A 15432-nucleotide genomic window follows, 5' to 3' on the forward strand; every position below is an offset into this window, starting at 1 on the left:
AACAAAATCCAACAAAATCTTTTTGTGTATATCATAAAACAAAAGAACAAAAAAGTTTAGTTTATTCGCTTAGAAATTTTGTTTAGATATAGAATGTAATTCGACTTGTTATTTAAGCTTTCAAGTACATTTTAGGGGCACTGTATTTTGCACGACCGTTGTCAGGTGAGGATTTGGCAACCGTAAGTCACAATACTTATTTCATATTTCTTTATCAATAATAAGGCAGAAACTTGTCTTGACACAGTATATATCCCCCCACCAAACATTACAATACCATCACGCAATAACCGCACATCAACCAATTATATATAGAAATGCATAAATGGAAAACTTTAAACAACAACATAAAACATATTTAACGTCTGTTGAGCATCAGCCGCACAAATGAGTAAAAACAGAACGTGTCCCATTCTGAGATTTATTGTACACTTCCTCATTGTCGTGGTTCAGATACTGTACAGGTGTTTTTTCTTGAAGAATCGCTGCTTAAGACATCGTTCAATGGCAATTGTCAACGGTGCTGCACTAACATAGTGCGAAATAACCCTGGTATCAGAGCCGAGCTTCCAGGAAAACTGGATTAGTCTTGAAGCGTCCACCTTCCATAGAAAGGCTGCATTCCAAATGTTTTGTGAGCAAATGTAAGTGATATTTAAGAATTCTTTCCCGTGTTGTAAGTTTTGGCATTGTTTAGTCCTTCTCCAAAAAGTCCTAAAAACAGAAAAACCTCTCAGCTGGGAAGCACACGTCAGAAGAAAGTTGTGCCGATAAGATCTTAAAGAGACATCTGACCATTCGTAGCAGACTGACCGAAGTTGCATAATGAACGAATACGTGTTATGAATTAAGCATGAAGCGAAGGCGCAATCTCACAGCGTGTGGCGATTGTAAAGGCTCTTCCAGAATGACAATGTGAAGCAGAAACAAGCAGAAGGCGCTTTTTATGAACTTCTGTCACCCATAAATGTTTTCTCTTGTACGCAATGAGAATCAGCGTGATCCAGTTCTGATCTGAAGGACTGAGTGCATCTCACAAAACCTGAACAACAGGTGATTTCATGACAAATGGACACATTTACTCACAAAATTCTGCCGCCAGTGTAAATGAAGTTATTGTTTATGGTAATTCAATAAAACACAATGATAGTAGGTTTTACTATGATGTGTGCAATAATTTCACGATGCCATTTATCTCAAAAGGCTATAAACAGGCATTTGTCTGTTTTTCTTTCCGAGTTGAAATGTGACCATGTTTGTTTTGTGAGACTCATCCGTCTGCAGAAGGTGGATGATGTTTTTGTGGTGTTAGTTCTTCAGGGTGAGCTACATGTCCGCATCGCCGTCATACGCCAGGGTCAGAGGTTTCAGTCTGTTATTGTTTTGTCTTCGCTGAGGTTTCTTCGGCTTTTTGCTGAAAGCAAAAATATATATTTTAGAAGTTGACATTTTAGAAGGGACCTGATGGACACACTGCAGCTAAATATGAAGTGTACTCCTGAGGGTAAAATTCATTTCTGTACACTGAGCATTTATACTATTGCTAATACACATCTTACATAAAGTTTGACACACAAACTTAATAAAGCTATGAATATAAAAGTCTGATTAATAATGTATGGAAAATGATTCTTACAGACAGTATTGATAATACGTCTTTTGGAAGTATTGCAATAACATAATGACTGTATTTAAATTACCAAATGATATTAGAATATATTCTATATTATTCAAAACAAAGCATTTATGATTATACATAATCTATATTTTTTTCTGTACTTATTTTTTTATTTCTCTATATTACGATTCCTACTATATCTAATGTAATTAGATATAGTAATGTTTTTTTTCTAATGCATTTTTATAAAAGCGACCTAAATGTCCTAATTCAACTAAAACATAGTCCGGGTTTAAGATAAGCCTTGTGAAACCAGGCTTAAATCTTTATGGCAGTTTAAGTCACAAATGTATATGCGGCTGTAACTCTCAGAACATTCAAGTCTGTGCATGGGCGACATATGGCATGCAACTAATACAAATACAATATCATGAAATACAATATTAAAAAGACGACTGAGAAAACGAAAAATTGAGTTAGCATTTTAGCACTTCCGGTTCCACGGCCCAAAAGTCTGTAGCTGTGTCCGAATTCGCCCCCTATCACCTATATAGTGCACTGTATCGGGTGGCCGCCATTTTGTAGTGTTGTCCAAATTCTCAGTGAACAACTCATTCCATACATTCATTCACTACTTTTTTCCCACAATGCACCCTGATTTTGAGTGTACATCTGATTTACACTTGCGCTGCGTCCTAAATCGCATACTGTGATAGTACGTACTGAATTTGAATAAGTACCTATGTATCGGATGTTAAAACAGTACGTTCTATATAGTATATAGAGTGGGAGTAGTATGAATACATTTTGGACATACTGCATCCGCCATGTTTTATGGTCATGCGACCCCTATGCTCTTTGACCTATGACGTATTAACAACAACGCATGCGTGAGCGTTGATGAAAACATCATTTAGTCACGAGAAATCCTTTTTTTTGGCACTTACATTAAAAACGGACGTCCGCCTTAAAGTTTTCCGCTATATTTATTTGATTCACTTTTGAAATTTTACCATTGCTCAACTCCCGTGGCATCATGGGATAGAGAAGTGTCCATCCGATCCACACTCACGAATCACGGCGGAAGTAGAAGCCCATCCGGGTATTTCTCGCCTACTGTTCGTATCCTCCAATCGTATCTGGTTTGGTTCCTAGTGTTGATCTGTGTGAGAGGTTTTGCAGCTTCTTCATAAATAAGATTGTCAGTATTAGGTCCCAGATTGTAAATTCATCACCCATATGTTGGGACAATTCACCGATTATTTCTGCCAGTCTATCTGCTTTTCAAACCCTATCTCTTTCTGACCTGTAATCTCCAGCATGAAATTGACCACATGCTCTCTTGACTCCATTCCTGCTACCCTTTTTAAAGAGGTTTTTGACGTTATCTCACCTAGTGTGCTGTCTATTATAAATGCATCCCTGTATAATAGCATTGTCCCATCGTGTCTTAAACATGCGGCGGTTCACCCCCTGATTAAAAAAACAAATCTGGATTTCTCTGATCTTCAAAATTACAGACCTATTTCTAAGGCGCCCTGGAAAAAGTGGTCTTAAACCAACTTACTCCGTATTTAATTTCCAACAATATTTTGGATCCCTATCAGTCTGGTTTTAAGGAAAAGCATAGCACCGAGTCTGCCCTCCTAAGAGTGACAAATGACATCCTACTATCAATTGACTCTGGTAAATGTGTAGCACTTATGTTGTTGGATTTAAGTGCAGCTTTTGATACCGTGGACCATTGCATTTTGTTAAACAGATTAAAACATGAGGTTGGTATCTGTGATGCTGCATTAGTATGGTTTGAGTCTTATCTTTCAAACAGGAGCATATCTGTTGAAATTGGAGAATTTTCTTCATCTCCAACGCCGATTACATGTGGGGTACCACAGGGTTCAATTTTGGGTCCAGTCTTATTTTCTCTTTATATGCTCCCCTTACGTTTGATTTTTGCGCGTCATAAGGTCTCTTATCACATATATGCAGATGATACCCAGTTTTATTTGCCATTAGACTCTGGCAGTGATTCTGTTCCTTCATTGCTAGCCTGCTTAAAGGATATTAAAAAATGGATGGATGTAAATTTTCTCCAGCTGAATGAGAAAAAGTCTGAGGTCATCCTCAAAAGCACTGATTGATAATTACAGTACTCTCCTGGGGCCCCTTCAGACAAATAGTCACCCATATGTAAAAAACTTGGGGGTTATCTTTGATTGCCACTTGAAGTTTGATAAACAAGTAAACTCTGTAGTCAGATTTTTTCCAACTAAAGCAGCTGCGAAAGTTAAAATCTTTCCTTTCTTTCAGTGACTTGGAGACAGTTATTCATGCACTTATCTCCTCAAGGCTTGATTACTGCAATGGCTTGTATGCTGGAATTAGTCAATCATCACTCTCACGACTTCAGTTGGTACAAAACGCTGCAGCTTGATTTTTGACGGGGGCAAAAAAGCGGCACCATATTTCACACATCAGAGCCTCCCTCCACTGGCTTCCGGTGAAGCAAAGAATTGATATTAAGGTCTTAACATTTGTTTTTAAAGCTTTACACGGACTTGCTCCTTCTTATATACCAGAACTTCTGAATCTTTATTCACCTCAAAGATCTCTCAGATCCTCAGACCAGCTATTGTTGAACGTCCCGAATTCTTGTTTGAAATCTATGGGTGACAGGTCTTTTTCAGTCTATGCTCCTAAACTCTGGAATACGCTGCCGGTAACGATCAGAGCCTCTCCTACATGAACTGCTTTTAAAACATCTATTAAGACATTTCTTTTTTTCTCATTCTTATTTATACAATAAACATGACAAATAGTTGTTTTGTTCTCTTAATTATAAACTATTACAATAAATGTGACAAATAAGATAAAAATAAACTTAAGGATATATTACATCAGTGTCCGAAATCGTTTAATCATTTACATTCACTTCTTCCCCCTATAGTGGACTATTTAGCATTCGATGTATAGGGAATAGTGCATGAGTGAACTTGTGAGCGAATTCATATGCAGCTTATGAGTTTTTTAGGGGTTTTTGATTAATCGCCTGAAATACGATACCTCTAAATATTTTCACATTCTAATCTATGACATAAAACACACCAGTTATAACGCGCCCGTGATCTTTTGAACCCTTCTGTGTCTTAAAAACGGCGGTTGCTAACAAGTTGCTAAAAGCGTCATCCTTCGGTGGGGACGTTAAACGTCATGACGCATTTAAATTGCGCAATAATGCACGATGGACACAAACCTCTAAAATCGTTGTTGTGGATTCATTCACAGAGTAATTACTTACTCAGGGAACACGTTTTTAATAAAACTGGAAAAAGTTGTCGGAGCCTTGGTGGTCATCGAGCGACCGTAGTCTATTTCTAGCCGTGGTGATAGCGATTGTATTTAGTTCTCAAAAGTAATAAATGTTGTGTTGGGTTGTAAAGATAATCTTGATAGACAAAACGTGTAAACCAGTGGTTCTCAAACATTTTCGTTGTAAGGCCCCCTTTGTGTTAAGTGCAACGCTTTGCGGCTCCCCTTATAAAGATGTATAATCTTTAATTTAGAACATATTCAGTTATACAATGCTGGAACCTCAATTCTTTTGGTTGGTGGTGTCATTTTTCTGATGTTTGATTGCATAAAATCTATGATAAATTTCTATATTTCATAAAATGCCACAAAATCTGTGGCCCCCCTGGATCCATCTTTGGGTTCCCCAGGGGGCCACGGCCCCCAGTTTGAGAACCACTGGTGTAAACATCACAGATCTTATTCTTTGCGATCTTCCAGAAGGCTGTGGGAAAAATGCATTGGCTTTCTGTCGAGGGAACTTCCGGGTCGGTCTACAACAACACGTCATCTCTGAGGTACTCCATTTCATGAGTCAGTCACTCCAAAACCTAGTGAGCTTACTACATAGGCCGCATCTTTAAGGCATCATGCTCTAAAAGGTTCAGGACACCTCATTTTGGCCAGATTTTATTTACACATCACATGCATCCTGTCATTCACTCGTGACAGCGGACCAATCAAGAAAAACATTGATTATAAACAACAACACATTTCATTCAATACGAGCAACTATTTCATTTTTTTTGTCTATATATTCGTACTTTTATTCTTGTGGTTACCTCAGCATATAAAATCAACATATCTGAGGTGATGTTTGTTTTTCAAATATGATGTTGCCTATGTAGGCAGCTCACTAGGTGACAGTTTAAAAATAAAACCACAGGCAGCATACCGGGTGGCTCATGCAGAGCTGAGACAGAACATAAGGCAGCGTGAGGCGGAGGCAGCGGGGCTGTGATGGACGGATGGAAATCAGGAGCCTTTAACTGGCTCTAACTCTCGACCGGACTGTTGGCACTCAGGACAGGTGTACGTCAGCTCGTGAGCATCCTGCCCCATCCACACCACAGTACCGTTCGAATCGGGCGTCCCGAGTGACCGACGGATGGCACAATCCCTGCTGCTCGTAATGGATGAGGGAGGCATGCGTGATGGGTTAAATGAAAACATGATCGAATGAACGCTTGGAGCAAATGAAGAACGTAAAGGTGACGTAAAGGTGTTCTTACCATGCGAGGTAAATCATGGACACTACAAAGACCAGGAGGACGAAAACACCTGCCGCCACACCATAAACCCACGTCTTCAGCTTACCGTCTGGAATTTACAGACGTATTATTAGACACAAATTAGATCTCTTTAACATGATAAGAACATAATAAATTTCATAAGAAATCTCACAAATGAATCCATTGGAGTTTAAGACGAAAGCCACAAACTGAGCTCAGATTTGTCAAGTCTGCAGTCAAAAGTCAATATTATTGAAGATCTCAATATGAACTCAAACATTTCTCATCAAATTTCCTCAAATCCAGATGATCTGACCTCTACAATCTACAGTACATTCGTTTTAAACGTCAACAGTCTTAAAATCATTTAAAGTATTGAAAGACATTCACCTGGTCCGAAGGGTTGCAGGTACCACGTGCGTCCGACGCGGCCCGGTTGTTCCGTTGTGGGAAGGGTGGGGTTAACGGCCCGGCTGGTCTTCACATCGCCCTTCTTGTCTCCTGCCGTGGGGATCTCGAGCACTGGGATTGGTGTACACTGCTCCAAAAGCCCCTCCGCAGTCAACACTTCAGTGAAGCCCTCCTCGCACACACACAAACCATCCTGCAGGGGGCAGCAAAGACACACAAATAAATCCATGCTCTCCACTTTCACTCGCTGCTTGCTTTTAGTGCGTAGTATAGAAATATGCAGGCTGTTTAATACATTTGGACAAAAGTGCACATATAATATTAATATATTATGCTAGCAGAGACCATTGCGTCTATAAAACTGTAAAAACACATCCTAATCGTTTTTTTGGCTAAATGTAAAGTCTTAGAATATAAATAAGTTTTGGGGAATTCATTTCACAGCAGGCATTTTTAATGAATAATGCATTTCAGATAAACATTTAACCACAGAAACATTCTACTGAAATCACTCATACCTTTAAAGGAAAGACTTATCCATTAAACAGTTCAACCTAAGTTACATTTAGTTTGAGTTCCTTATAAAGTAACCAGCGAGTTAGATTCACTCAGTAAGGATGATATTTAAAAATAAAAAAGTATAGTGTACGACCTTGACATCCTGACCGGCTCCATTATGATAATTGCAATTACGGCCTAGCTCTCAGAATCAAACAAATCCCACAATCCTCTTGTGTTTTACCTCTGAACAAAATGACTGCGGCTTGTCACAAGGAGGATCACACGACTGATCTGAAGCTGGCGGCAGGGTCGGATGACATCCACCTGTCAGAAAAAACAGCTGTGATCATTTCAAGCTTTAGTGCATTGCATTGTGGGACACAGTATTGCATGCAGTGTTTTTTTGTATTTCAATTGTAAAAAGCGCTATGGGAATATAGAAGTAACATAGTAGGTCATTTGAGTATTCAAGTATTCAGAAAAAAGAACACTATGAAACACTATGACTGTGCCATTCACATGCTATCCGTCCTAAATAGTTTTCGAAATTAGAATTGTTATGTCCCAAATCATAGTATGCTGAAATGAGTATTCTTGAAGTACCCGGATGGTCTACTGTTTTCACCTGTTACATTTATTCCATCTGAACGTTCACACCAGATGAGCTGAGAACTGCCCATCCATCTGTACTCGAAACACTCGCCATCTAGAAGAATTAACAGGATAAATATAAATACAATACACAGCAGCCATATGCTACTGAACTGCAAGCGATTACAGGTGACATCATTTCATGAAGTGCTTTCATTTAACTTTGGGTCAGGCATGTGTGTCCGATGAAACTTTCATTATCAGAATTAAACTTGGAAATAAATAAAATGTAAGAAATATATTTGTATTTTATAATAAAACATCAAAACTTAATAATAAACATTCATTATTATATAATAATAATAAACACATTATTATTAAATAAGAGCATTATAACATTTTCTAAAAATGATGGCGAATCCAAGCTAGAAAACACAGTTCAAGTGACTTAATTTCTTTTACACAATAATACACATATAAATGACAGCACTATAAAATAAATAAGAAAATGTCAATAATTTGTTTTATAATAATAAAAAATCAGATTAAAGCTGCGTATGCTGTATATAAGTGTGTGAGAGTTTCTCACCACTGCAGGGACGGGACTGCCACTCCTGATCGGGACATTGAGCGATGTTTTCTGGTTCCTGAGCGACGACGGCACGTGACCGGACCTGCGATGCAGAATAATCCAAACGCTGTCCCTTCACGCACACGCTCTCACACAAGCTCCAGTCGGACCACTCCATCAGGTAACAGTCACCTGAAGAGAAAAACAAGAGCTGGTTTACTCGACACACCTACAGCAGTAAAAACAAAAGATCCTGCACAACTGTCTTCTCAAGCTACTCAAAATTTACAGCAGTTAATTACTAAAACAAAGTAGTTAACTAATTAACTATCTTTCATGAAATGTTAAAATCATATAATTAAAATAAAACAAAAGGGGCTGTACACCCCATTCAGAAAGACTTGTTTTTAGCGACACCAGTGGCCATTAAGTGAACTGCAGCCGACAACTCAACACATTAACTAAATTAACTAATAGAATTACAAAAAAACATAATTGACAAAACTGAATTAAGTAATGCAACCAGAAGACAAAACACATCTTGTTACCAGGGCAGGGTAAAGTGCAGGTCTCCTCCAGAACGATGTTTTTATCCCCATCGACGGCCTGTTCCAGTCCAGAACACAGATCCTCCTCTACAGTGCTGCTTTTCCCCTCGCTGGATCCATCAGATACAAAGCACGACAGGTTCCGGAAACGAAGGCCCACCCCGCACACCACCTCCTACAACACACGAACGCACAACCAGGTCTGAAACGGCAGTTCTAAACGCTTTCTAAATCCAGAGATCAAAAGGAGGATAGAAACAGGGAAGATCAGAGAAAAGAGATGAGAGGACGAGGTTGACAGCGAGATTCCGGCGCAGGTAGTTAGCGAGTTCGGCTGATGGGCGCTTGAGGTATTTAGCTCTGTTGTACGATGCGATTCATTAAACACGAAAGGGTTTGACTTTCATGAGCCACCTCGAAGCTCGGCAGAAAATAGGACAGTGAAGAATGCACAACATTTCTGACAAAAACAGAAAATGATTATACCAGTTGAACTACAGGAACACGTCTAGCATACATCACAGAAGTAAGAAAGAGAGAGAGACCTCAACACGACACTCTGACCAGGGGCCGTACTGCCATCTGTAACAGGGCTGAACAGGACACGGCTTCCACTGCTCCATCTGGGACGGACACGGCCTGCCGTCTCCCTGAGATGCCTGGAGCACTGTCCGTCTGCGCCACATCTTCCCTAGTATATATATATACAGTATATTGTATACTTTGAGATCATTATAAAGTAAAAATATTTGACAATTCAAACATTATTTTTAAGTTGAAATTACAATAATGAAAAGACAATGCAACAATTTGAATGGCATTTTATTCAATTTCAGATTTCGTTTTTGAATTTAGGGTGTTTTTGAAAGGTTTTGTGGCATTCACCTATACACACACACACACACACACACACACACGCACACACACATGTTGGGTTTCCATGGTTTATGGGGACATTCCATAGACGCAATTGTTTTTATACTGTACAAACTGTATATCATAATTCCCTACCCCTAAACCTAACAATGACACAAAACTGTCTGCTCTTTTAGATTTTCAAAAAAGTTAATTTCAAAAAAGTTAATAAAATTAAAATGTCCCCACAAGGACAAGGATTTTGGATATTGCGGATATATCTTTGTGGGGACATTTTGTCCAAATACCGTAGGGTTTACCCTTTCCACATCTACACACAAGAATCTCTATACACACATCTCTGCACTTACAGACACACATCTCTGCACACACCTCTACAAACACAGACACGCGTCTATTCACAAATATCTCTACATACAGCGACAGACCTCTGCACGCACACACACACACACACACACACACACGCACACACACACAAATCTCTTTACACAAACGTCTCTATAGAGCTCCGGCAGTCACGTGACCTATTCTGTTTACACCGCCATACTGGCAGGCAGTGACAGCCGGGAGCGAATATGAAATGACTGGCGCAAGCATGAGTATCAAGGCAACAGAGTTCACCGCGCACTTAAATTCAAAAGACAAAGACCTGTGCGTAGCTAAATTTAATAGATTAAACAGAACAGATCCCTACAATGCCCCCGGAGTGCTTTCCTGACATCTACAACTACCTCATCAACTTTTCATCGTCCTACTCCGGAGACTCTTTAAAAGCCTGGAGTGGTGAATTTTGCAATGGATATTCAACTTTGGAGTCTGCCGGCATTAACCTGCTTTGTCGTCATTGGAAGGGTAAGTCAGCGGTGTTGTGAGCTAACGTAATCGACCCTAGCTGTCCTTGTTTGCAGGTAGCCAGCATAACAGTTAGCTATATCGCTGATCTTGCAGGTACTGTAAAACATTCCCAAAAAACTAAATGACCCTCCATTGAAGACATGGGTGGTGGTCAGACGCGATGGTGCACTGCGATTGCACAGCTGGACTAGGCGAGTGCTGCTCTCACATGTCTTGTTTAGGATTTGGCAGCATAACGACAGAGAGGAAGAGATAGCGGTGACGTGTTGGTTAGCACGTTTTATTGCAGTTAACCGTTTAATTGTCTATCGGGGATTCGGGATCCTTAGAAATATGATCAAATGATTTGCTCTTTGCTTTCCCCCGCCTGTTCTAGCACCCTGAGGCACAGCAACTGTCCATCATGTTAAAATAGTATGATTTGTAAAGTCTATACAGCCTGGTTTTAAATGATTGACTACTGTCAATAGCAATGCTACAGCCGCTCTAGCGCTCTCCTGAAAGCCTGACAAGATGGAGGAGTTCAGATCGCGTGACGTCAACCTCCGGAGCGCTATAAACACATCTCTACACTACACCAAACAGACAGACACACACTCTCGTTTTTTAGTTTCTGTCTAAAGGCATGGCTGTCTCCGATAACCTGCTAGCTCATCCCACAGGTTTAGCATAAAACTGCACACAATACATCACCCTCTCTCTCTCTCATCATTGAAGTGTTCGGCAGTCAGACTGTGAGTTTCTGTCTAATGCCGATTCTATCTCTAATCATAAGGCAGAAGTGTCTCAAAGTTTAGCATTTCATCTCAGTATTTCTCGGTCTCATACATCATTTCACCATCCTCACACAGACAGTCTTTCAAGCAGGGATGACAATTTTACATACACAGTCTTGCACAGCCAGAGTTCTCATTATTGCACAAACACTGAACAGAATGGTCATGTTTTGTATTACCATCGAGGCCACAGGTCTGGGAGCAGTCTGTCCAGGCTGACCAATCAGAGAGCTGGCAGTTGACTGGACACTCCACCGTACAGGAGGCGTTCATCTGCCATTTCCTCTCCAAGCCCAGCTGTGAGTGAAAACAAGAAACTCTTCAGTCCTGTTGCAGTTTGAGACGATGTTGAGAACTGTTCTGAAACTCAGAGAGAGACGTGTGAGATTTCTGGAGTCACTTTGTCGGAGGGGAACTTCTTAGAAACATCCTGCTGACTGAGTTTAATATGACAGGTTTAATATGCTGTGGAGCTGATTTTTCGCCGCGAGCTCCAATTAAAGCGACCGGAGCTGTTTGATATTGACTGATGTCTTGCCAGACTCGCATTAACCCATAACTTAAAATGGCAAAAATGAATTTCCTTTCACGTTGGATCATTACAACATTCATTAGGAGCAAATATAAATTCTGAAATTTCTATTTGAACTTCACGACCTTTGCTCACTTCATTGAGCATCGCTATTGCTATTGCTTATATTTAAATTTAATTCAGATTTATTTCTATAGCGCACTTTAGCAGTAGAACCATAAAAGTATAGAACTGTATAGAAATCATTAGAAGAATTAATATAAATAATAATTTACTATATGTAATATAATATATCAATTAAAAAAATGATTAAGATAGATGGTATTATTGCACAATTTCTTTTTCAATGTGCATCAGCAATACTAACTTTGATAATAATTGTCTATATGACTGTAACTGTAGTTATATTCAATTGCTTTTTTATTTAAATGAATCACAAAGTAACATACAGTACCAGTCAAAAGTTTAGACATACTTGACAAAATTGGTTCTCATGATCTTAAAAATCTTAATCTGAAGGTTCAAAAATTAAAAATTAATTCATTTAATTTACATTTATTAACATTTAAATTAAAAACAAAAAATAAATAAAAATAATTGTGAAATTGATGACTTGGACCAAAAAAGGAATAAAAAGCAGCCAATTAGAGCCCAGCATAGATAGAATTTCCATTCAATGTTGTTTAAAAAGTTTCCTAGGTTAAGACCTCAAGAAGCTAAATGAGGAAATACTAAAAGAACAATTTTGTAAATTCTAGTCAAAGGGTGACAAGAAAATTCTAAAATAGACAGTAACATAGAGTTAAATTTGTTTGCATGCTTTTAGTCACAAGTTCAACATAAATCCTATAGTTACAATTGTGTTATTTCAGGGTTTTTACTAGTACTCTAAAATGTGGAAAAATCTAAATAAACAGCGAGTAAGTGTTTCCAAACTTTTGGTAATGTGTATACACAAAAAAGGAAATGGGTTAAAAATATATGTCTCAATATATGGTCACATTAGCAGAGGCAAAAAAACACACATCCAAGCATGCCAATAGTCATATAAAAAACAAAAGATCCCATAATAACTACATCTAATTTAAAATATTTCAAGAAATGGACACGTCAAAAATACCTCAGTTTCTTCAGAAGACCTACCTCATTGCTTACTGCACTCTTAGCATGTGTTAATATTAACAAATTGTTTGCGTTATGCTATTTAACACATTATGTGTTATTGCAACACATTTTGTATTGATTTTGTGTGAAATAAATGAAAGGGACAATACTCGTTTTGTTAAGAGAAACACAAAATGTGTCCCAAGAAATAACACAGATGTGTTCAGTTTAGACAACACATTAAAATGTGTCCTGAGTCTCATGACAACAACACAGCAGAACAAGTCCAAATGAATATTTTGATTGTGAAAACTGATATTTTTTCAGCAAATGTAAATTTAGTTACAACTCTTAGGCACTTAATACAGTGGTTCTCAAACTGGGGGCCGTGGCCCCCTGGGGGGCCCCAAGATGGATCCAGGGGGGCCACAGATTTTGTGGCATTTTATGAAATATAGAAATTTATCATAGATTTTATGCAATCAAACATCAGAAAAATGACACCACCAACCAAAAGAATTGAGGTTCCAGCATCGTATAACCGAATAATTTTTTGGTTTAATTAAAATTCTAAGTTTAAGATTATACGTCTTTATATGGGGGGCCGCAAAGCGATGCACTCTACACAAAGGCGGCCTTACAACGAAAAAGTTTGAGAACCACTGACTTAATATACAGTAGTGTGAAGTGACTGGCTCTGAAAACTAATGAACAAACCTTTTGACAGTACTTGAGGTCAACGGATTTGCCGTCACTTCTAACGCAGTCCAGCATCCTTGTCTTCAGACCCACTCCACACACAGCGTTGGCATTTAACTGGCATGTGCTCCAGTCTAACAAAACACACACACACGCAGATATTATCCAGTGGTTAAACTTCACATCTAAGTCAGATTGCTTGAATCTTCCAGAGAGGAAAGTTTGAAGACACAGTTTCAGCATCCTGACTGCAGCGCTTCGCTCTGATGCTCTTTGGGAGGTATCGTGAATGATGTCTGGGCAGATGGGAAAAGCATTTCCAGTAACGATTCTAGCTCCTGAATTATGCATACGCCGCGTAAAACGCTTGAATGGCAAAACAGAGAGAAAAAAACAGCGCTTTTTGAGTTCTGCCCAGACTCCTAGACTGGAAAAAATGCAAGCAGCCACCGAACTAAACATGAAACATTTCACAACCCAGTACTTTACACAGTATTTTACTTTTTCAATGCAATAGGTTCGTGGATGGAATTAGACTCAACTTTTTGGTTTTGGAATAATACGCACTAATTGAGACCAAGAGTGTGTTTTAGGAAAGTAAATAGTGGCAATTCTGGATTTATGGTGAGGTTAAAAACAGAACTGTTTGACAGACTTTCTAAACAGAACAAAATGTGCAAAGTAAGAAAATGATCAAAAAATATTATGCATGATTTCAGTTCAATTCCTTTAAAACATTTTATTGTGCAAAGACAACTATAATGGGAAGAGAGCATTTCAAAATCAGTTTTTCTGAATTTACTATTTGTAGGTATGTGTTTAGGTAAAATGGTAATTTAGTTTCATTCTGTGAACTGCTAACAATATTCCTCACATATTTCAAATAAAAATATTGGTAACACTTTACAATAAGGTGCTATTAGTTAACATTAGTAAATGCATTTGCAAACATTATCTAACAATGAACAATTTCGTTTTTCAGCATTTATTAATCCTTGTTAATGTTAGTTCATGTCAATACAGCTATTCATGTTAGTTCATGGTGCATTAACTAATGTTAACAGTGACAATGTTTGATTTTAATAATGTATTTATAAATGCTGAAATTAACATGTAGTAATATATTAATAAATGCTGTAGAAGTATTGTTCGTTGTTAGTTCATGTTAGCTAATGCATTAAATAATTGTTAACAAATAGCACCTTATTGTAAAGTGTTATCAAAGTATTGTTTCTATTTGCATTAATTTGCAGAAAATAAAAACTGGAGAAACAGGTCAAAATAGCAGAAAAGATGCACTGTATTTTTTCAGACCTGAAATACTGCTAAGAAAACAAATTCATATTTACTTTTAAGCAATACTGTCATATTTCTATTTAGGAAAAGTTTAAAAGTTATTTTTTATGTGAAAACCTATATTTTCATCACAGTTTTCATGTGTCTTGTCATTCTGTCAGCCTTTTTGTTGAAATTCAACAGACAATGGACTGAAATGGCCACAAAATACTGTATCTAGACATGTAGAATAAATGAAATTTTGAAATGGTCTCTTAATTTTTTTCTGCGGCTGTATATACATAGAAGTCTCATTAGCGGCTGTTTCTATGGGCCGCTATACGCAACTCATATTAAACACATCAACAGGTGTATGCATGCTAGTGTTCATTTCGTTAACGAAAATAATGACGAAAAATATTCATCAATGACTATTTTCCCAGCACGAAGACGAGACGATGACGAGACGAAAAGTAAGGCCATTAAACGACAACT

At 38.2% G+C, this 15432-nt stretch overlaps 1 protein-coding gene across 1 annotated transcript in view; it reads right to left on the minus strand.

The window, feature by feature from the left end:
• Nucleotides 1-1726: 1726 nt before the first annotated feature.
• The window catches only part of LOC130557895 (thrombospondin type-1 domain-containing protein 7A), a 96442-nt gene continuing 82736 nt past the window's right edge, over nucleotides 1727-15432 (minus strand). The window contains 10 exon segments of the mRNA XM_057340024.1: nucleotides 1727-6089; nucleotides 6199-6286; nucleotides 6589-6802; nucleotides 7352-7434; nucleotides 7736-7816; nucleotides 8291-8464; nucleotides 8821-8995; nucleotides 9366-9511; nucleotides 11507-11624; nucleotides 13681-13796. Of these exon segments, the coding sequence (XP_057196007.1) occupies nucleotides 5942-6089; nucleotides 6199-6286; nucleotides 6589-6802; nucleotides 7352-7434; nucleotides 7736-7816; nucleotides 8291-8464; nucleotides 8821-8995; nucleotides 9366-9511; nucleotides 11507-11624; nucleotides 13681-13796 (1343 nt within the window). The 3' untranslated portion in view covers nucleotides 1727-5941.

This window comes from Triplophysa rosa, linkage group LG8 (assembly GCF_024868665.1).
Source record: "Triplophysa rosa linkage group LG8, Trosa_1v2, whole genome shotgun sequence".
In the NCBI taxonomy this organism is placed as follows: Eukaryota; Metazoa; Chordata; class Actinopteri; order Cypriniformes; family Nemacheilidae; genus Triplophysa; species Triplophysa rosa.